The sequence below is a fragment of the Microcaecilia unicolor genome, chromosome 7 (assembly GCF_901765095.1).
Source record: "Microcaecilia unicolor chromosome 7, aMicUni1.1, whole genome shotgun sequence".
Classification (NCBI taxonomy): domain Eukaryota; kingdom Metazoa; phylum Chordata; class Amphibia; order Gymnophiona; family Siphonopidae; genus Microcaecilia; species Microcaecilia unicolor.
In genome coordinates this window covers 216,925,381-216,943,115 of record NC_044037.1, presented here as the reverse complement: position 1 = coordinate 216,943,115, position 17,735 = coordinate 216,925,381, and the positions used below count along the sequence as shown (strand labels likewise).

The 17,735-nt window shown below is 41.0% G+C and overlaps 1 protein-coding gene across 2 annotated transcripts in view; it reads right to left on the bottom strand.

The window, feature by feature from the left end:
* Positions 1–17,735, bottom strand: part of ZNF385B (zinc finger protein 385B) — a 451,618-nt gene that overhangs the window by 372,912 nt on the left and 60,971 nt on the right. Inside the window, exon 2 of one of the 2 annotated variants that reach the window (XM_030210446.1) lies at positions 10,874–10,912. The exons of the other annotated variant lie outside the window; for it this stretch is intronic. Within the exon in view, the coding sequence (XP_030066306.1) occupies positions 10,874–10,912 (39 nt within the window). The remainder of the gene's footprint in view (positions 1–10,873; positions 10,913–17,735) is intronic. 2 annotated transcript variants of the gene reach the window in all.

The window sequence follows — 17,735 nt, the reverse complement described above, 5'->3', positions numbered from 1 at the left end:
ATAGGGCCCAATATACAGAAAATGTTAAGCTCCTAAATTAGCCTCCTATGCATGCACCCTATTTTCTGCCAAACTTAGATGACCTTTTACTAAGCTATGTAAGGCGCTAATACATGCCTAGCACATCAAAAATGGCCTAACAGAAAAACAAGTGTAGTATGTGACCCTAGAGAGTTGATCAACTGTGTGAATCCCAGTACTGTAATCAGTGGACCCCTGAGGCAGGCAGTAGCCGAAACATGGCCATTTTGGGACTCTGTAATTGATAAGTTTATGTTTTTCAGTAAAATTAATGTTTATCTTTTATGCCTTCACCACTTTCTTTATTTTCATGAGATTTTGAGATCAGTTTGTGTCCTTCGTTGTGATTTATCTAAAGAAGAGACCCACATTGCCTTGAAGGTCATATAAGGGTAAATTCTATAAATGGCACCTAAAACAGTGGCACAAAAAAAAAACTCACTTAAGCGCTATTCTATAACCGCGCCTAAAGTTAGGTGCAGTTTATAGAATAGCGCTTATGTGCAGGGGTCATGCCTAAGTTTAGGCGTGTCCATTTGCACTAATGAAAACATGGTGCAAATACCCACACATAAATTTACGCACGGAGCCCCCTTGTTCTATAACTGCACATGTAACTGAAATTCACGCCCAATCTCCTCCCATTTCCATGACCCTTTTCTGGGACACATGTAAACTTTATGCACAGTTCACATGCCTAAATTTATGCGTGTACATGTTAACTGATTTCAATTAGTGCCAATAATTGCTTGATTAAAAAGCCAATTATTGGCGCTAATTGGCTCATTATTCAACTAAATTGCATGTGCAATTTGGATACATGCCCAAATTTGCACGCACAAGCACTTTTTATAGAATTAGGGGCATAGAGTTTAAATATTTAATAAATCTTATTTTGAACCAAGAAAGAGTATTGCAAACTAAGGGGTTGTTTTATCACCTGGCAGTAGGGAGCCCAGCGGTGGTTCCTAATCTGCTGTATGCGATTTCCAGCGCTAGAAAAATATTATTTATTTTATAGTGCCAGTGGGCAGGGAGTGCGCATGCCTGGCGATAATCAGGCAGTGATGAGCTCTGCCTGATTACCGCCAGTTTACATTCAGAGCCATAAATAGGAGACGCTAAGAGCTTCAGCAATAAATGGTTGTGCAGCAATTTTTTAAATTACAACACAGCCATTTACTGCATCCTGCAATCCCCCCCCCCCCCCCCCACTTTTACCTGTGGTGGTATAAGGTGGCCTCGACATGGCAATTCCATGTGCTGATGCCACCAAGAGCCAGCTTTTACCGCCGATGTAACACTGGCTGATGGTAGTCAGTTTCTCTACTGACCCTAAAACATTTCTTTATTTTTTTCCTTCTGTATATTCATGTGACATGTATATCTTGACTGAAAGTAATAAATAAATAAATAAATAATACTAGGCATGAGCATTTACACCAGCCATAGAGCTGTCATGTGTGCACCTGTATTCCAGAAATATATTCAAAAATTATAGCATTCTATGAGCTCCATATGTAACTTTGCATGCCACTCAGATACTGCCCATGTGTACAATCAACTACAAACTACACACAATATCAGAGATATGCACACAATTATAGAATGTCATTTAGGTGGTATATTGGCATACATTTTATTTATTTATTAGGATTTATTTACCATCTTTTTCAAGGTGGTGCACAGGAAGAATAGACCAGACATAGGCAATAGACAATTAGAGCAACTTTTTGGTTCAAGGAAAAGATTAGTATTTCCATCTGATATCACAATACTTCTACAAGCAAACTTCAAGAGAAACCCCCAGGGAAATAACCCGAAGCAAGAATTCACTCCTTTTTTTTCTAGGTTTCCCTAGAAATATCAGGAAAATCTGAACTCCTGATCTCAAAAAAGTTGTTGAAAATAGAATCAAAGAATATTGTTCCTATTACATTCTAAATCAAAAGTCACAAGTAATGTGGTAAACATCATCTCCAATGAGCTGTCGAGGAACTTAGGGGTCCTTTTACTAAGCCATGGCAAAAAGTGCCTGTGGTAGTGTGGGTGCATGTTTTTACCGCGCCGGACCAGCTTTTACCGCGTCAGTGAAAAAGGGCTTTTTTTCAACGGGCCGGGAAAAGGGCCTGTGGTAAATTAAAACCAGCGAGTGCCTATTTACGGCCTGAGAACTTAATACTACTCATTGATCTAGCAGTAAGGGCTCATGCACTACATGCGCGGTGAATGGTTGGCATGCGCCTAATGTCGATTAATGCCAGAAACGCCACATGCGGTAGGAAATTTTAAAAAATCATTTGTCCCATTGGTATGGGCACATGCCAAATCTGAAATTACCACCAGGGAGCATGCTAGCCTTGCGGTAGTCTCGTTTTGGTGTGTACTGCACATGCATAGAGCCTACCGTGGCTTTGTTAAAGGGCCACTTAGTAAGGTTCAATACTGACTGTGGTCTTAATGATATCTCTACTTCAGGATATCACTGTCCTGGATAGATACTGAACTTGCAGAAGAAGAGGTAGGCCCTTTCTTGTTACGTCTTGTATATAATTCTTTGCCATATTCACTGTTGATGGGGACTTTGGAAAATTCCAAATTGTTCCTCCTAATCTGATTCTCAAAATTTTCCAGTTTATGTGCTGTAATGACTCTGGCCCAGATGCATCAACCATACGTAAAAAAATTACAAACGTTAAAGTCCAAACCGAATTTTAAAAAAACGAACAATGCACAAAAAAAACAAGTCGCACAAGTTCGGTGCGGATTTAAAAAGTACAATGTATCTATGATTCGTAATTCTGGTTGGTAATCGGCCCTTAAATCATGCACAGAGCAGCCAAGCATTATGCTGGCTGCTCTGCACATGCCACGAACCATCAGAACAACAACAACAAAACCCCCACAAACACGTGGCTCCCCGCTCCCCGCTGCATCACTGAAAAAATAAACATACCTTAAAAAAGGATCAGGAGGGGGCAAAGGCGCTCGTCTGAAGCATCCTGTATGGACGGCCTTGCCCCCCCCCCAGATCGCCGCTGTTCCCGCTTCCGCCCTTCACTAAATTAAAAACTGCACGAGATGAAACAACGGATCGTCGCTCCCTTCTGCCTCCACCGACGTCTCTCTCCTTCTTCCTGTGCACGCTCTCCTCTGACATAGGAAACTTACGTCAGAGGAGGCGGGCACAGGAAGAAGGAGAGAGACGTCGGTGGAGGCAGAAGGGAGCGACGATCCGTTGTTTCATCTCGTGCAGCGCCTTCACACAAAGGTGAGAGGCACTGCACGGCCGGTAAGGTGGAGGGGGGTCCTTTGGAGGGGGGGAACGGCGGCGACGAACTCGGGGGGGGGGCAGAGCAAGGGGCGGAGGATGGCGGGAGGCGGATCAGTGTTGGGAAAAGCAGAAGATCAAAACAGGAAGGGAGGGGGGCCCAGCGCTGCTAAAGTTTAGCTTTTTATTTTCAGTTTTTAATTTAGTGAAGGGCGGAAGCGGGGAACAGCGGCGATCTGGGGAGGGGGGCAAGGCCGTCCATACAGGATGCGTCTGACGAGCGCCTTTGCCCCCTCCCGATCCTTTTTAAAGGTATGTTTATTTTTTTAGTAATGCAGCGGGTAAAGCGGGGAGCCAGTGTTTGTGGTGTTTTTATTTTTTTTTTCTCACTTTTCATGTTTAAACATGCCAGCTTTGATTTTTCTGGTACAGGGGGCAGCGGGGAGATGACAGCTCAGGCCTATTCGACTGCTCTGACCACACGTTAAATATGTTGCGGTAAATGATTCGGTGTAATCGTCGGTATTGTTACTGCATCCCGAATCGCCCACATTACAATGGTAGTTACTCCGTTTTCGTTAGCTGCTTGCTTCGTTGGAAAAAGGCCTTTAATGCATGCAACGGTTAGGAATTTCCTTCGTTAAAGGGTTGTTAGAGGGCCGTTAAGGTTTAGTGCATCTAGCCCTCTGTCGTTAATATTCACCACACAGAAATCCTGAGCCTAATTCACAGCATTTTCCCTCCAGCACACCTACTCTAGAGTCTTGTTGCTCCAAACCAGTTGCAAAAGATTCAAGCTTCCTTTTAAAGGAATTTATATCTTTACCCACATTTTGAGATAACTGGAAGAGAGAATTGTGTGTACTTTGAACAACATCCCACATAGACTCCATGATTAATCTCCATGATTAGACTCCATGATTAATCTCTCCTAATTGCACCCTTCTCCTTCATCGCTAACTCCAAACTCCGTTCCTTTTGTCTCTCCGCACCTTATGCCTGGAATGGGCTTCCTGAGCCGTTACATCTAGCTCCATCCCTGGCCGCCTTCAAATCCAGGCTAAAGGCCTACCTGTTTGATGCAGCTTTTGACTCCTAACTTGTCACTTGCTCGTAACCTTTATCTTGTCTTCCTCTCTTCAATAGTCTCTTTCCCTATGTGTCCTTCTGTCTGTCCTACCCTTATTCTTATTGGTCCTGTCTGTCTGTCCTGATTTAGATTGTAAGCTCTTTTGAGAAGGGACTGTCTTTTCTTCATGTTCAATTGTGAAGCGCTGCATACGACTGGTAGCGCTATAGAAATGATTTATAGTAGTAGTAGTAGTAGTAGATTACCACAGACAGTTTTACCAACAGACCAGGACCTCCAGATACAGAGTCTTTGGCTCTTAAAGTCATAGCACTGCTTCTAAGCAGCCCAATGGTAGAAATTGCTTCTGAAGGAAAAGAAGTTGCCCTGGGTGCCCCTCCTGCACTGGTAAACTCAGTAAACCCTGGCAAGGTATCCTCAGTGACTGCTTCTGAGTCAAGGTGGAGCTGCTCTTGGGATGGACTAAGTGAACACCCTTCCATGCTGTGGTTTGCCAGAGGACTGGTGGGCCCTGTAGAAGCTTTCTTTCCCTGCAGCTGGAAACCATACTGTTCCAGCATTGTCTGACTCGCTGCTGAAACATATCAGGTGCTAGAGAGTACCCTGAGATTTGTCATTCTTACCCATCAAAACGAAGGAGGTAGGCAGCAGAGGGAACAAAATAAATTTGGCAGTCAGGAGCTCACACTAACATGTCTGACCCCCAACGCCATCTTGGCTCTAAAACTGTAATACTATCATTCTATAAAGGAATAAAGCACTACAATTTAGATGACTTAATACTAGAGGCTGTAGAACAGTAAAAAAAAAATCCTGTGAATACAGATAGTCCCACTGTCGATGTACCAGACAAAGACAGTACCTGACCTTCCTGGTTACTGCTGAAATCTGAGCTTCTAATGTCTGTTCAGAATTAAGTAAAACCCAAAGTTCTTCACCTCCTTCCTTACAGAAATATATCCTTCTGAACCTGTAGCTGAAGATCATGCAGTGAAGAAGTTCCACTGACCTACAGCACTTGTGATTCAACTGCAAACAATTACTCGCAAACCAGTGACCTAACAGAGAAACCATCTGGTGATGAAGTTTATCTGGTAAAAGCTGGTTGGAACCTAGCAGGAGGGTAGGACTGGTTGAAGAGAACAGCAGAGCACAGGCAGGATGCAGGATTCCCTCTAGTTTGTAGAAACCCCAAGGCCAGATATACCAAGGGCTAGCAACTGTCACAAGCCCTGGATAGCAGCATGAGCATCCTCTTGAAGGTGACAAAATAGATCTTGGTCTAGGTGTACATAATGATGGTCTAAGAATCATTTATGGTTTCAATGATAAAATATTACTGTGATAATTGCAACAAAACAAGCAGACCTCTCATGCAATAGGGATGGGCAGACAGAAAAGTTTTGTTTCATTTTGTTTACATGTCATTTACAGGCATTTTATTCAAAAATTTCAGGCCATTTTGTTAGTAGCAGATAATAGTGCACACTCTTTGAAAATAGTGTGTACTATGTAAAAAGGAGGTGCACTATTTTCCCAAGTTTGCACATGCAGACTAGTCTGTGCATACACAATGGTTGGTCTACGCATGGTGATTCCACTATTGGAAAATAGTGTGCACTCTTTCTACATAGAGCGCACCATTTCCAAAAAGTGTGCACTATTATTGGCAAATGAAAGAACATGAAATGTCATTTTTTTTTTCTGCTCAGTTTCATTTAATGGCATAGGATATGCTGCAAATGACAGCCTATTTCTAGGGCAGAGCAAAAGAGAGGGGAAAATCGTTTTTATTGTATATATGTATATACTCTCTCTCTCTCTCTCTCTCTCTCTATATATATATATATATATATATAGAGAGAGAGAGAGAGAGAGAGAGAGAGAGAGAAAGGAATGAAGGGGGGAGGGGTGTATACATACAGATAGATAGATAGATAGATAGATAGATAGATAGATAGATAGATAGATAGATAGATAGATAGATAGATAGATAGATAGATAGATAGATAGATAGATAGATAGATAGATAGATGCACACAAACATTTATAACATTCCCATTCCCGTTGTGGTTTGCAAAAAATTTGATTTCAAATGACACACAAGAATGTGATGTACAGACCAGAGTCTACCCCATTCCATTATTAGCTAATTTTCCTTAGGGAAAGGGCCTGAAAATACTAAAATGAATTATTTCAGTTCCTAAAAGATAACCTAAATCACAAGATTCTTGTTTTGAATAACTGCTTCAATATTATCATACAGCGCTCCACTTTCTGCTGCTCACTGCTTCAGGAAAAAAAAACCAACTAAAAGCAAAACAAAACCTTCTTCTACAATGATTTTCCCCATCTACATTCAATGAAAGGACATTCAATCAAACACAAGTACAATATATAATTATGGCTCTGAGCCTTTGGTTAAATGCCAGTTTTGAGTACAAGAAGCTCTCTGGGTCTAAATTATTACTAGAGATTAGATTTACTTATATTCACCTAATATTAAATCTTTTTTTTGCTGTTGTTAGTAAAGAGGCTGTTTGAGAATACACCACTAAGGCTCCTTGGCAAGGCAACAATTCAAATGTTCCAACATGTACATCTATTTTCTAGACTCATCAATCTTCATTCTCAAGACAGATACAACTATTTAAAGAGATGCAATTACATTATCCCTTGACGCTGCTTGATCCTCCACATGCCTGACTTGTTCAATAGTTATAAATTGCAAGGTCAAGGAATTTAGAGTAACTTTAACAATAAAAGATCAGACTACTAAATTACTTGAAGACTTTGGCAGAAAAGCATCCTTATTAAGCTTCCTCTAAAAATTAATTTACGCTATATTTATTTCACTTAAAACTATTTGCCTCAAAGCATTTGCATCTAAAATAGAATAGCTTTCAAACAAATTTGTGAAATGTTAATTGATTACATAAGTACATAAGTATTGCCACATTGGGACAGACCAAAGGTCCATCAAGCCCAGCCTCCTGTTTCCAACAGTGGCCAATCCAGGTCACAAATGCCTGGCAAGATCCCAGAAAACTCAATTCTACCTTGCATTCTAAAATACGATAGTCTAGGTTCTGGATTTACTCACACTTATTTTTTGAGGATCAGATTAGGGCAGTAGTAAAGAATGTTTTTGTCAATGGGATATAAGACAGATCATGCAGGCTTTGGTTTCAACTCATGTAGACTACTGCAATATTGTTTATATAGGTCTCCCTAAGCAGTCATTAGGTCACTCCAACATGCTCAAAATACTGCAGTTAAATGGTTACTGGTTCTAAATGATATGATAGAACTACATCATAGCTTATGATGTTACATTGGCAGCCAGTATAACAAAGAATATTTTTCAAGCTTTTAACTAGGGTTTCTAAAAAGATCAAAGATATTTGAAGTTGACCTTTGATTAGTGCTTTCTGCCTCAAATTCTTCTAGGCATCTTTCTTAAGAGGAACAATGCAAGGTGTCTGTCCTTTAATTTTGAATTTATTTACTGTTAAAGTTTAAGTCAAACTATTTGTCTCCACAGAACAAGACTTAGGGATGGCTTGCGGTGGTGTAGGCGTGGGTTTTGGGATTGCGCCGATCCATTTTTCAGCGCACCTGTAAAAAAGGCCCTTTTTTAAATTTTTGCCAAAAATGGACATGTGGCAAAATCAAAAGAGCTGTGCATCCATTTTGGGTCTGCGAACTTACCACCAGCCATTGACCTAGCAGTAAAATCTCATGTGGTAACTGGACAATAATGACCTATGAACGTAAAATGTCACTTAAAATGTCCTATACGCTACGATTTGAGTACTGCTGAGCATTCATTGCACTCCCAGATTCAGGGTTCTTTCATTAAAGTGTCAGAAAAATTGCAAGGTCTAAGGGGATAACACCTAAAGGACAATTCTTTACAGAGTGCCAAATTATAGGTGCCAATTGCGTGCACTAATCTACAGAATAGGTGCACTCATGCGTACGACAGACATCACAAATTGATATGTATATGTGTATGTGCTAAGAGCTACTCTATAAAACTGGTGTGCTAGTCGCATGGGGATGAATTCTATAAATCAGGCCTAAAAAATCGGAGTGGAAAAAAAACCTGCTTCAGCGCAGAGGTTGTGCATAAATTTAGGTGTGTCCATTTGCACCGATGGAATCCATGCCCACACTCTACCCCCAAACACCCATGACCCTCCTATTTCTGTGCCCCCCTTTTCTGGGATGTATGTAAAATGTAGGTGCGTACCTGTTAATTGATTTCAAATAGTGTCAATAATTTGTTGTTAAAAAGCCAATTATTGGCACTATTTGACTCATTATTCAATTAAATTGTTTGTGCAAATTGGGCATACAACTAAATTTGTGTGTGCAATTTTTGGTGACGATTATAGAATTAGGGGGATGGTGCATAACAGCTAATGGATTGTGCCAGTGGGTGGGACATGGACGTGTCATAGGCCTTCCTAGCAATGCTTGCACTTTAGAGAACAGCAGGGCTTTTTTTGAGGGGGTACTTGGGGGTACTGATTACTGGCACCTTTTCTATTGTCTGTTAAAATTGACCCATGGACCCAAAGTTTTAATGAAAGAGCTCAGGCTCTACACACCAATTCTGCCTTGTCATAGATTTTGTGACTGGTTGCAGGGGACCTGGCTATTGTGGGGTGGATCCCTCAGTGATTACCCCACTCCTGAAAAGTGGCCTAGCATTTGAGTACCGGCACCTTTTTTGGTAGAATAAACACACTGGAGAACAGTATCTGATGCACACATTGCAAGGTGTAATTTGGTGTGCCATTGACCTAGCGTAAGCTGTTGTGCCTAAGATTTGCAAAAGCTGCTATGCGCTACTATTCTATAATTGAGTTAGGCGCATCTTAATACCATTACAGAACTGGCACTGTGCACGCTTCTTTGTTGCATCTAGATTTTGGTGCCACTTTAAAGAATCCCCCACCCCCACCCCAAGTCTTTAAATAACCAATCCATACACATGGGCCATTTTACTAAATGGCGTTAAGCGCTATTGCGTGTTTAACATGGGGAAAAAAAAGGCTTACTGCAATACATGTTAAAGTATGTTTTGTGGTAGCTTGCCAATCAGTGTGCATTAACTCGCATGTTAGCTATTTTTTTTAACTATTTTTTGCTGGGGGCGTGTCATGTGTGGAAATGGACATGGAACTATTAACTAGCTAGCGCATTTGCATTAGTGTGCACTAATTGGTTAATATGGAGTTAACGTGGGAGCACTTTACACCTCCTAAATATAATCACTGAATATCTGTGAATAATTTTTAAATGCCGTGGCTAGCATTTATAACAACTACTGACTGCAGAGTTTAAATACTGAACCAACTCAAGTACAAATTCAGGGAAACTGGGACTTCCTTGCTGCCTTCAGTTTTCTTTTACCCTTGGGAACCTGAACAGTTCTCTTCCTTTCAGAAACTGGAATTGCAGTACTGATTTGTGCTGTCAGTCTCCCAGACAAGTATCCTTATCTCTGGACCTCAGGAAAGTAATTTTCTAGAGGAGTGTTTGCAACTGGGCACTTCCTGGATCCCACTCTAATAAAGAAGAAATCAAACGCACACTCTTCCAGTGGAAAGGTCTTTTCCCTTCTTGGAGCTAGAAGAGCCACTGGCCTCTTACTGACTTTTTCTTGTAGCTTTCAACAACAATTCCTCCTAGTACAGGAATGGTCCTTAAGGGCTACAACTCAGTCAGGGTTTCATGATTTCCACAATGAATATGCATGAAATCTATTTGCATACAATGGCAACAGTACATGCAAATCAATCTCATGCATTTCCATTTTGGAAACCTTGAAAAGCTGACTGGATTGCAGTCGTCGAGGTCTGTGTTGCCTACCCCATCCTACTAATTCACCTAGTCACCGATATAGAATTCAACAGAAAAAAAACTCTGTGGGGATAGACAATAGTACCATCGGAACTGGAGGATTATCCTAGTATATTGCCCATCTAGCTCAGGCAAACCCTGCAAGATCACCTGGCTCTAAATATTGGAGACAAAACTAGAACAGCCCAGACCTGTAAGTCTGGGAGATTTCAACATTCATGTGGAGAACCAAGAGCTATCCTTGCACATGACCTTCTGGCCTCAGTAGAGCCCCCGAGAGTGACCCAGTTTGTCAAAAAAGAGATGCATAATGCTGGGTGCACGCTTGACCTGAGCTTTGCTACAGGAACTATTCTTAGCAAGAAGCAGATCATCCTGCTTTCTTGCTCAGATCAATATATGATTGTATTTGAAGTAAAATGGCTCTGATCCAGAAAACTCTGAGACACAAATACTGATCTGCAGATTAACCCAGAGGTCCAGTTTATTAGCAGACTCCTGGAACAAAGGTCTCAAAGTGTTAATGCTTTGGCCCCCTTGAACATCTGTCAAATCAAAAGTCCTAAAACTATGCTTTCTTTCACACCACAACTAAAAGAATTTACACTGCAATCAACCTCATGGGAGGAGGGGGAGGCAGGGTGGGGGGGGGGGGGGGAGAAAAAGCAAAAGAGAGGAGCAAGAGGAAATGTCACGGAATGGTTTTTGAAGGAGGGGTGTGTGCAGATGATCTAGTTGATTTAATTGATTTACTTGATTTCCTTGAGGTACTGGATTTGAACGGGGAATTTCTGTTTGAAGATATGTTTGAAGTTGTACACTGAAGGAGTTGAACCTGATATTTGCTGATGTATATGTGCATTTTTTCTTGCCAATAAAAACTATTAACAAAAAAAAAAGAGCAGAAATGGTGTGAATCAGCACTTTCATCAGATCAAAATGAATGCGGGCAACATCAGGCAGCTTACCACAGAGCCATCAATGAAGCAAAGAGAAATTGTAGCTCAAAAGCAATAGACCAAGCAGGAAACTCACCAAGAGAACTATCTCAGACTGTAAATAAGCTTCCAGAAGTTGGGTCTCTGACCTCCTTTCATCCCTTACAGTGAAGTCAGAGGTGCAGTGCAAAAAACCTGCAGAATTTGTTTCTCAGACAAGATCACGCATATCCAAACAGAACTGGATCCTGATGTTGAGAGTCCACCACTAGTTTGACAGTTCAATCCCTCCCACAACTTCACTACACTCTAGGGGTGTGCATTTCATAAGAGTGCATTTGGCTTGCTAATTTTACAAGCACACAAAAAAAAAATACATGCAAAATAGATTGAGAGGCTCATTTTCAAAGCACAGAGACTTACAAAGTTGTAACTTTGCAAGTCTATGTGAACATATTAATAGCCATACTGGGTCAGACCAATGGTCAATTTAGCTTAGCATCCTGTTTTCCAACAGTGGCCAATCCAGGTCACAAGTACCTAGCAGAAACCCAATTAGTAGCAACATTCCATGCTACCAATCCCAGGGCAAGCAGTGGCTTCCCCATGTCTATTTTTATAGCAGACTATGGACTTTTCCTCCAGGAACCTGTCCAAGCCTTTTTTAAACCCAGATACGCTAACTACTGTTACCGCCTCCTCTGTTCCAGAGCTTAACTATTCATTGAGTGAAAAAATATTTCCTCTTATTTGTTTTAAAAGTATTTCCATGAAACGTCATTGAGTGTCTCCTAGTCTCTGTACTTTTTGAAAGAGTAAAAATATTGATTCAATTTAACCCATTCTCTACCACTTAGGATTTTGTAGACCTCAATCATATCTCCCCTCAGCCATCTCTTTTCCAAGCTAAAGAGCCCTAACCTCTTCAGTCTTTCCTCATATGAGCGGAGTTCCATCCCTTTTATCATTTTGGACACTCTTCTTTGAACCTTTTCTAATTCCAATATATCTTTTTTGATATATGGCAACCAGAATTGAACACAATATTTAAGGTGAGATTGCACCGTGGAGTGATACAGAGGCATTATATTATTCTTGGTCTTATTTACCATCCCTTTCCTAATAATTCCTAGCATCCTGTTTGCTTTTTTGGCTGCTGTTATTGCACACTGGGCAGAAGATTTCAATGTATTGCCTATAATGACACCTAGATCTTTTTTTTGAATGCCGACTCCCAGGGTGGACCCTAGCATCAGGTAACCGTGAGTTGAATTGTTCTTCCCAATGTGCATCAATTTGCATTTGTCCACATTACATTTCATCTGCCATTTGGATGCCCTGTCTTACAATTTCCTAAGGTCTTCCTGTAATTTTTCATAGTCCGAATATGTTTTAATAACTTTGAATAGTTTTGTGACATCTGCAAATTTAATCACCTCACTTGTCATTCTGATTTCCAGATCGCTCATAAATACATTAAATAGCACCAGTCCCAGTATACTACGGATTCCTGCAGCACTCCACTATTACTACTACTTAACATTTCTAGAGCGCTACTAGGGTTACGCAGCGCTGTACAATTTAACAAAGAGAGACAGTCCCTGCTCAAAGAGCTTACAATCTAATAGACAAGTGAACGGTCGGTCCGATAGGGGCAGTCAAATTGGGGCAGTCTGGATTCACTGAATGGTAAGGGTTAGGTGTCGAACGCAGCATTGAAGAGGTGGGCTTTAAGCAAAGACTTGAAGATGGGCAGGGAGGGGGCTTGGCGTAAGGGTTCAGGAAGGTTGTTCCAAGCATAGGGTGAGGCAAGGCAGAATGAGCGGAGCCTGGAGTTGGCGGTGGTGGAGAAGGGTACTGAGAGGAGGGATTTATCCTGTGAACGGAGGTTACGGGTGGGAACGTAAGGGGAGATGAGGGTAGAAAGATAGTGAGGGGCAGCAGACTAAGTGCATTTGTAGGTAAGAAGGAGAAGCTTGAATTGAATGCGGTATTGATCCTCCGCCATTGAGAAAAATGGCCATTTAACCCTACCTTCTGTTTTTTGTCCAATAACCAATTCCTAATCCACAACAGAGCATTGCCTCCTATCCTATGACTCTTTAATTTTCTCAGGAGTTTCTCATGAGGAACTTTTTCAAAAGCTTTCTGAAAATCTGGATACACTGTCTACATCAACTGGCTCACCTTTATTCACAGGTTTATTCATGCCTGGAAATGAAGCAAATTACTGAGGTAAGACTTCCCTTGGCTGAATCCATGCTGACTCTGTTCCATTAAACCATGTTTGTCTGTGTTCCGTAAATGTATTCTTTATAATAGTTTCTACTATTTTTCTCAGCACTGAAGTCAGGCTTACCGATCTGTAATTTCTTGGATCACCCCTAGAACCCTTTTTAAAAACTGGTGTTACATTGACCATCCTCCAATCTTCAGACACTATGAATGATTTTAACAACAGATCACTAACAGCAGATCAGCAAGTTCATGTTTGAGTTCTTTCAGTACCCTAGGGTGCATGCCGTCTGGTCCAGGTGATTTACTATGGTTTAATTTGTCAATTTGGCTTAGTACATCTTCCAAGTTCACCAAGATTTCATTCAGTTCCTCCGCATCATCACCCTTGAAAACTATTTCTGGTACAGGTAGATCTCTTCCATCTTCTTCAGAAATACCGAAGCAAAGAATTTATTCAGTCTCTCTGCTATGGCCTTCTCCTCCGAGTGCCCCTTATGCTCCTACAGATGCCCTCACAGGTTGTCTGCCTGTGTACCTGAAAAAGTTGTTACTATGAGTTTATACCTCTGCAGCAAGTTTCTCTTCATATTCTTTTTTAGCCTTCTTTATCAATGCTTTGCATCTAACTTGCCAGTACTTACCTTGCTTCTTATTTTCTTCATTCAGGTCCTTTTTCCATTCTTTGAAGGATGTTCTCTGAGCTCTAATAGCCTCTTTCACTTCACCTTTTAACAATGCTAGCTGTCATTTGCTCTGCTTTCCACCTTTGTAAATACATGGAATAATTCTGATCTGGGCTTCCAAAATGGTATTTTTAAACAGCATCCATGCCTGATTTAAAGTTCTAACCTTTGCAGCCGATCCTTTTCGCTTCTGGTTAACCATTTTCCTCATTTTATCATAGTCGCCCTTTCAAAAATTAGATGCTGCTACAGTAGATTTACTTTGCAACTTCACTCCAGATATTAGCTCAAATTTGATCATGTTATGATCACTGTTTCCCACCGGATCCAACACCATTACCTCTCGTACTATGCCCTGCATTCTAATAAGAACTAGGAGTAGCCTATTGGTTAGTGCAGTGGACTTTGATCCTGGGGAACTGAGTTTGATTCCCACTGCAGCTCCTTGTGACTGTGGGCAAATCACTTAATCCTCCATTGCCCCTGGTACAAAATAAGTACCTGAATATATGTAAACCACTTTGAATGTAGTTGCAAAAACCTCAGAAAGGCAGTATATCAAGTCCCATTTCCCTCCCTCCCTCTTGTGCTTGAAAATGAGCACCTTAATGTGTTAATTTACAAATTAATCCATGTAAAGTTAATTTCTGTATATAAAAACATTTTTTACACATATCTCTGGCAGGCACTTCTGTCAGTTTGTATGCATTGTATAATTTGGTGTTCTAATGCTATATCTCATTGTTAAATTGTTAATAAAAGTATTAAAACAAAAATTTAACTCACCCATAATCAGCCAGTGGTAGCAAGCGTTTTATTTTTTTAAACAGTGACCATTGCAGATTTAACTATGCCCCAATATACAGCATCGGCACCCTTGTGGGTACCAGCATTGAATACATGGGCTCTGCCAGCCTCTGCCCTTGGCCAGGATGCAGGCAGGCAGGTGTGATATTCAGTTCAATACCAAATTAGCCTCCCAAACCCCCAAATCCTCCAAGTGCATTCCCCCCTTTCCCATACTAGCCAGGAGCAGACCTCCATCCTGAAGATATCCCCCTTCCCCCACACTCACCTAGCAGTTGGCCTCCAGAGCCTACCTTCACTCCCTGGTGGTCTAGTGGGTCATTGGGGAAGGAGTGAACCCCACTCAATCCTGCCCCTGCCGGCTTCAGAAATAAAATGGCTAGTGTTAGTTTCTTGGTAGTACTGCTAGACATTAGCCTTCCATATAATGGCAATTGCATATAAGGGCGTCCATTTTATGAGCCAACAGGAGTAGGAGCGCATGACCTGAGTAGTAATGATGATGATGATCTTTAAGTCTACATCCTTAGACTGGAAAGCGTCCCTGTTTAGCTTATATTGGGCCTTACATATATGTAGTCGATAGAAACAAGTCTATATTAAAAGACTGAAGAAAAACATATGTCTTTAAATCTTTCTTGAACTGCCTCAAAAAAGTACAAAATCTCAACAAACCTAGGAGAGAATTCCATAAAAAATGGACCTGAAATGGAGAATGCACATTTTACTGTTTCTATTTATTTATTAATTCCACAACAGAAATGTTTTTCCTTTGCCAACTAGAGAAACAACTAGAAAAAAATCACTCCCTGGTCTATTATAGCATTTACAGGTAAAGGCAAGTAGTGCCCTGCTTAAAACATGCATGATTGAGTCCCACACTGTAAAACAGTATGCTTAGTGATCTGGGGTCAGACAGATTTATTGGATAAATACCAAATAATGCCAAGGTCACCAGTATTCTCAACCCTATTTGCTTTGAAATCACCACTGTTTTCCCAATTAATTTCTCTTTTATTTCTTGATCTACTGCCATTCAAATTAAAACACTGCATGCTTCCCAGGCTGACATCAAATCAGTTAAAGTTCTTATTTGCCGATGGGCCTATGTTCAACTCTTCCTTCCACCTGCTGCACTGTAGTTCACAATGATGAGCTGGGGGTAAAAAGCAGAATGGGAAAGGGTATAGAGTTGAGTGGGGAAGTGGGGGGGGGGGATAAGCTGATGGGGGCAAATGTCATGAAAAATATCAATTCTACATATCCACTGTGACACACTAGGCACACCTTTGTGGCAGCTGGTGGGGATCCCCAAGCCCCACCAGCTGAAGACTTTCTCTGAAGATGCCCAGAATTCCCTGCTTCAAAGCTCATCAGTTGGCAGCAGCATCACTATGCCACTCTATGTATGCTTAGCTCAGTTTTCGCAGGAGCAGAGAAGAGGTCTTCAGCTGGTGGGGCTTTGGAATCCCTTGCAGCTCAGTATTTTAAGTTGAATGAAGGGTGCCGGGGGGGGGGGGGGGGGAAAGAAGGACAGAGAATGCAGAGTGGGGGCAGAGAGGATATTTTGTGTTCATCCATTTTCCCATAGGCCCTCCCAAAATTTGCCATCTGGATATGCTACTGCTACCCTTAGAAACACATAAAATGATATGTTGGCTGGGATTGTCAATGACCAGTGGTCAAGGGTAAAATAACCTTCTGATTAATGTCAAAGCAAAGGTCTGTGATACGTATCAGCAGGCAAACCAGCTGTAAATTTGCTGGAGAGGTTAAAAGGAATTAAAGACCATTATGGTGGGGCAGAACAACTGAGTTAGAGAACTTTTTTTCCTGTTTGGGAAATGCATTTTGAATTAAGTTTTGCAAAGACCTGTAATTTTGCTGTTCAAAGTGCATAGGCTGTTTAGATCATGGAGGGTCAAAATACAGTCTAAGCAATGTTGTTTGCAACTCTACTTTAGATTAAGTTGTGCAAGAGACTATATGGTAGTTGTAGAAAGATGTAAATAAAGCATGTAAATAATGCACCAATGTCCTGCTTCATCAGTGAAAAGGGAGTTATTGCTGAATTCCTGACCCGGAGAGCTACATTAAGCACATAACCCCCAGTTTACCCTGCATTTACTGCTAGTACAGAACTGAGTTAAGGGATTTTGTGGTATTTTTATAGTTAGCATGCAATAAACCAAATATTATAAACTTTCCCTGTAATTCTATAAATGGCGTATAAAATTGGGCATATACCCAATTTGTGCATGCAATTTAATTAAAGAACTAGCCAATTAGCACTGATAATTGGGTGCTAATAATGATTGGCACTAACTGGAATTAATTAAAATTTATGTGTGTATTTTTAGTCACAGGGATCTGCACATAAATTTTATGCATGGCTCCAAAAAGGGAGCATGGCCATGGGAGGGTTATAGGCAAATCAGGGTGTTTCTACAATTTATGTATACTGCTATAAAATAAGGGGGATCCATGCCTAACTTAGATGAAAGGATTTACTCTAGGGTTTACTTGGTGTAAATCCCTGAGTTTAAAGTTAGGTGCTAAGATAATAATACAATAAATGGGATGCACTGGCGGGGCTTCCATTCCATATAAGATACCGGATTGGAATGTTTGACAGGTCCGGGTTTTTAACAGCTCGTACCTGTCAAACAAGTACAGGAGGATTATGCCTGAGCATGCCTCCTGCACCTACTCCTAAGATCAGAGCTAATAGCGTGCTTAAATTTGCACTGTTCCGGCACTAATTTTAGAATGCTATTTGGAACAGCGCGGGGCTTTTGATCATCTGGCTGTAA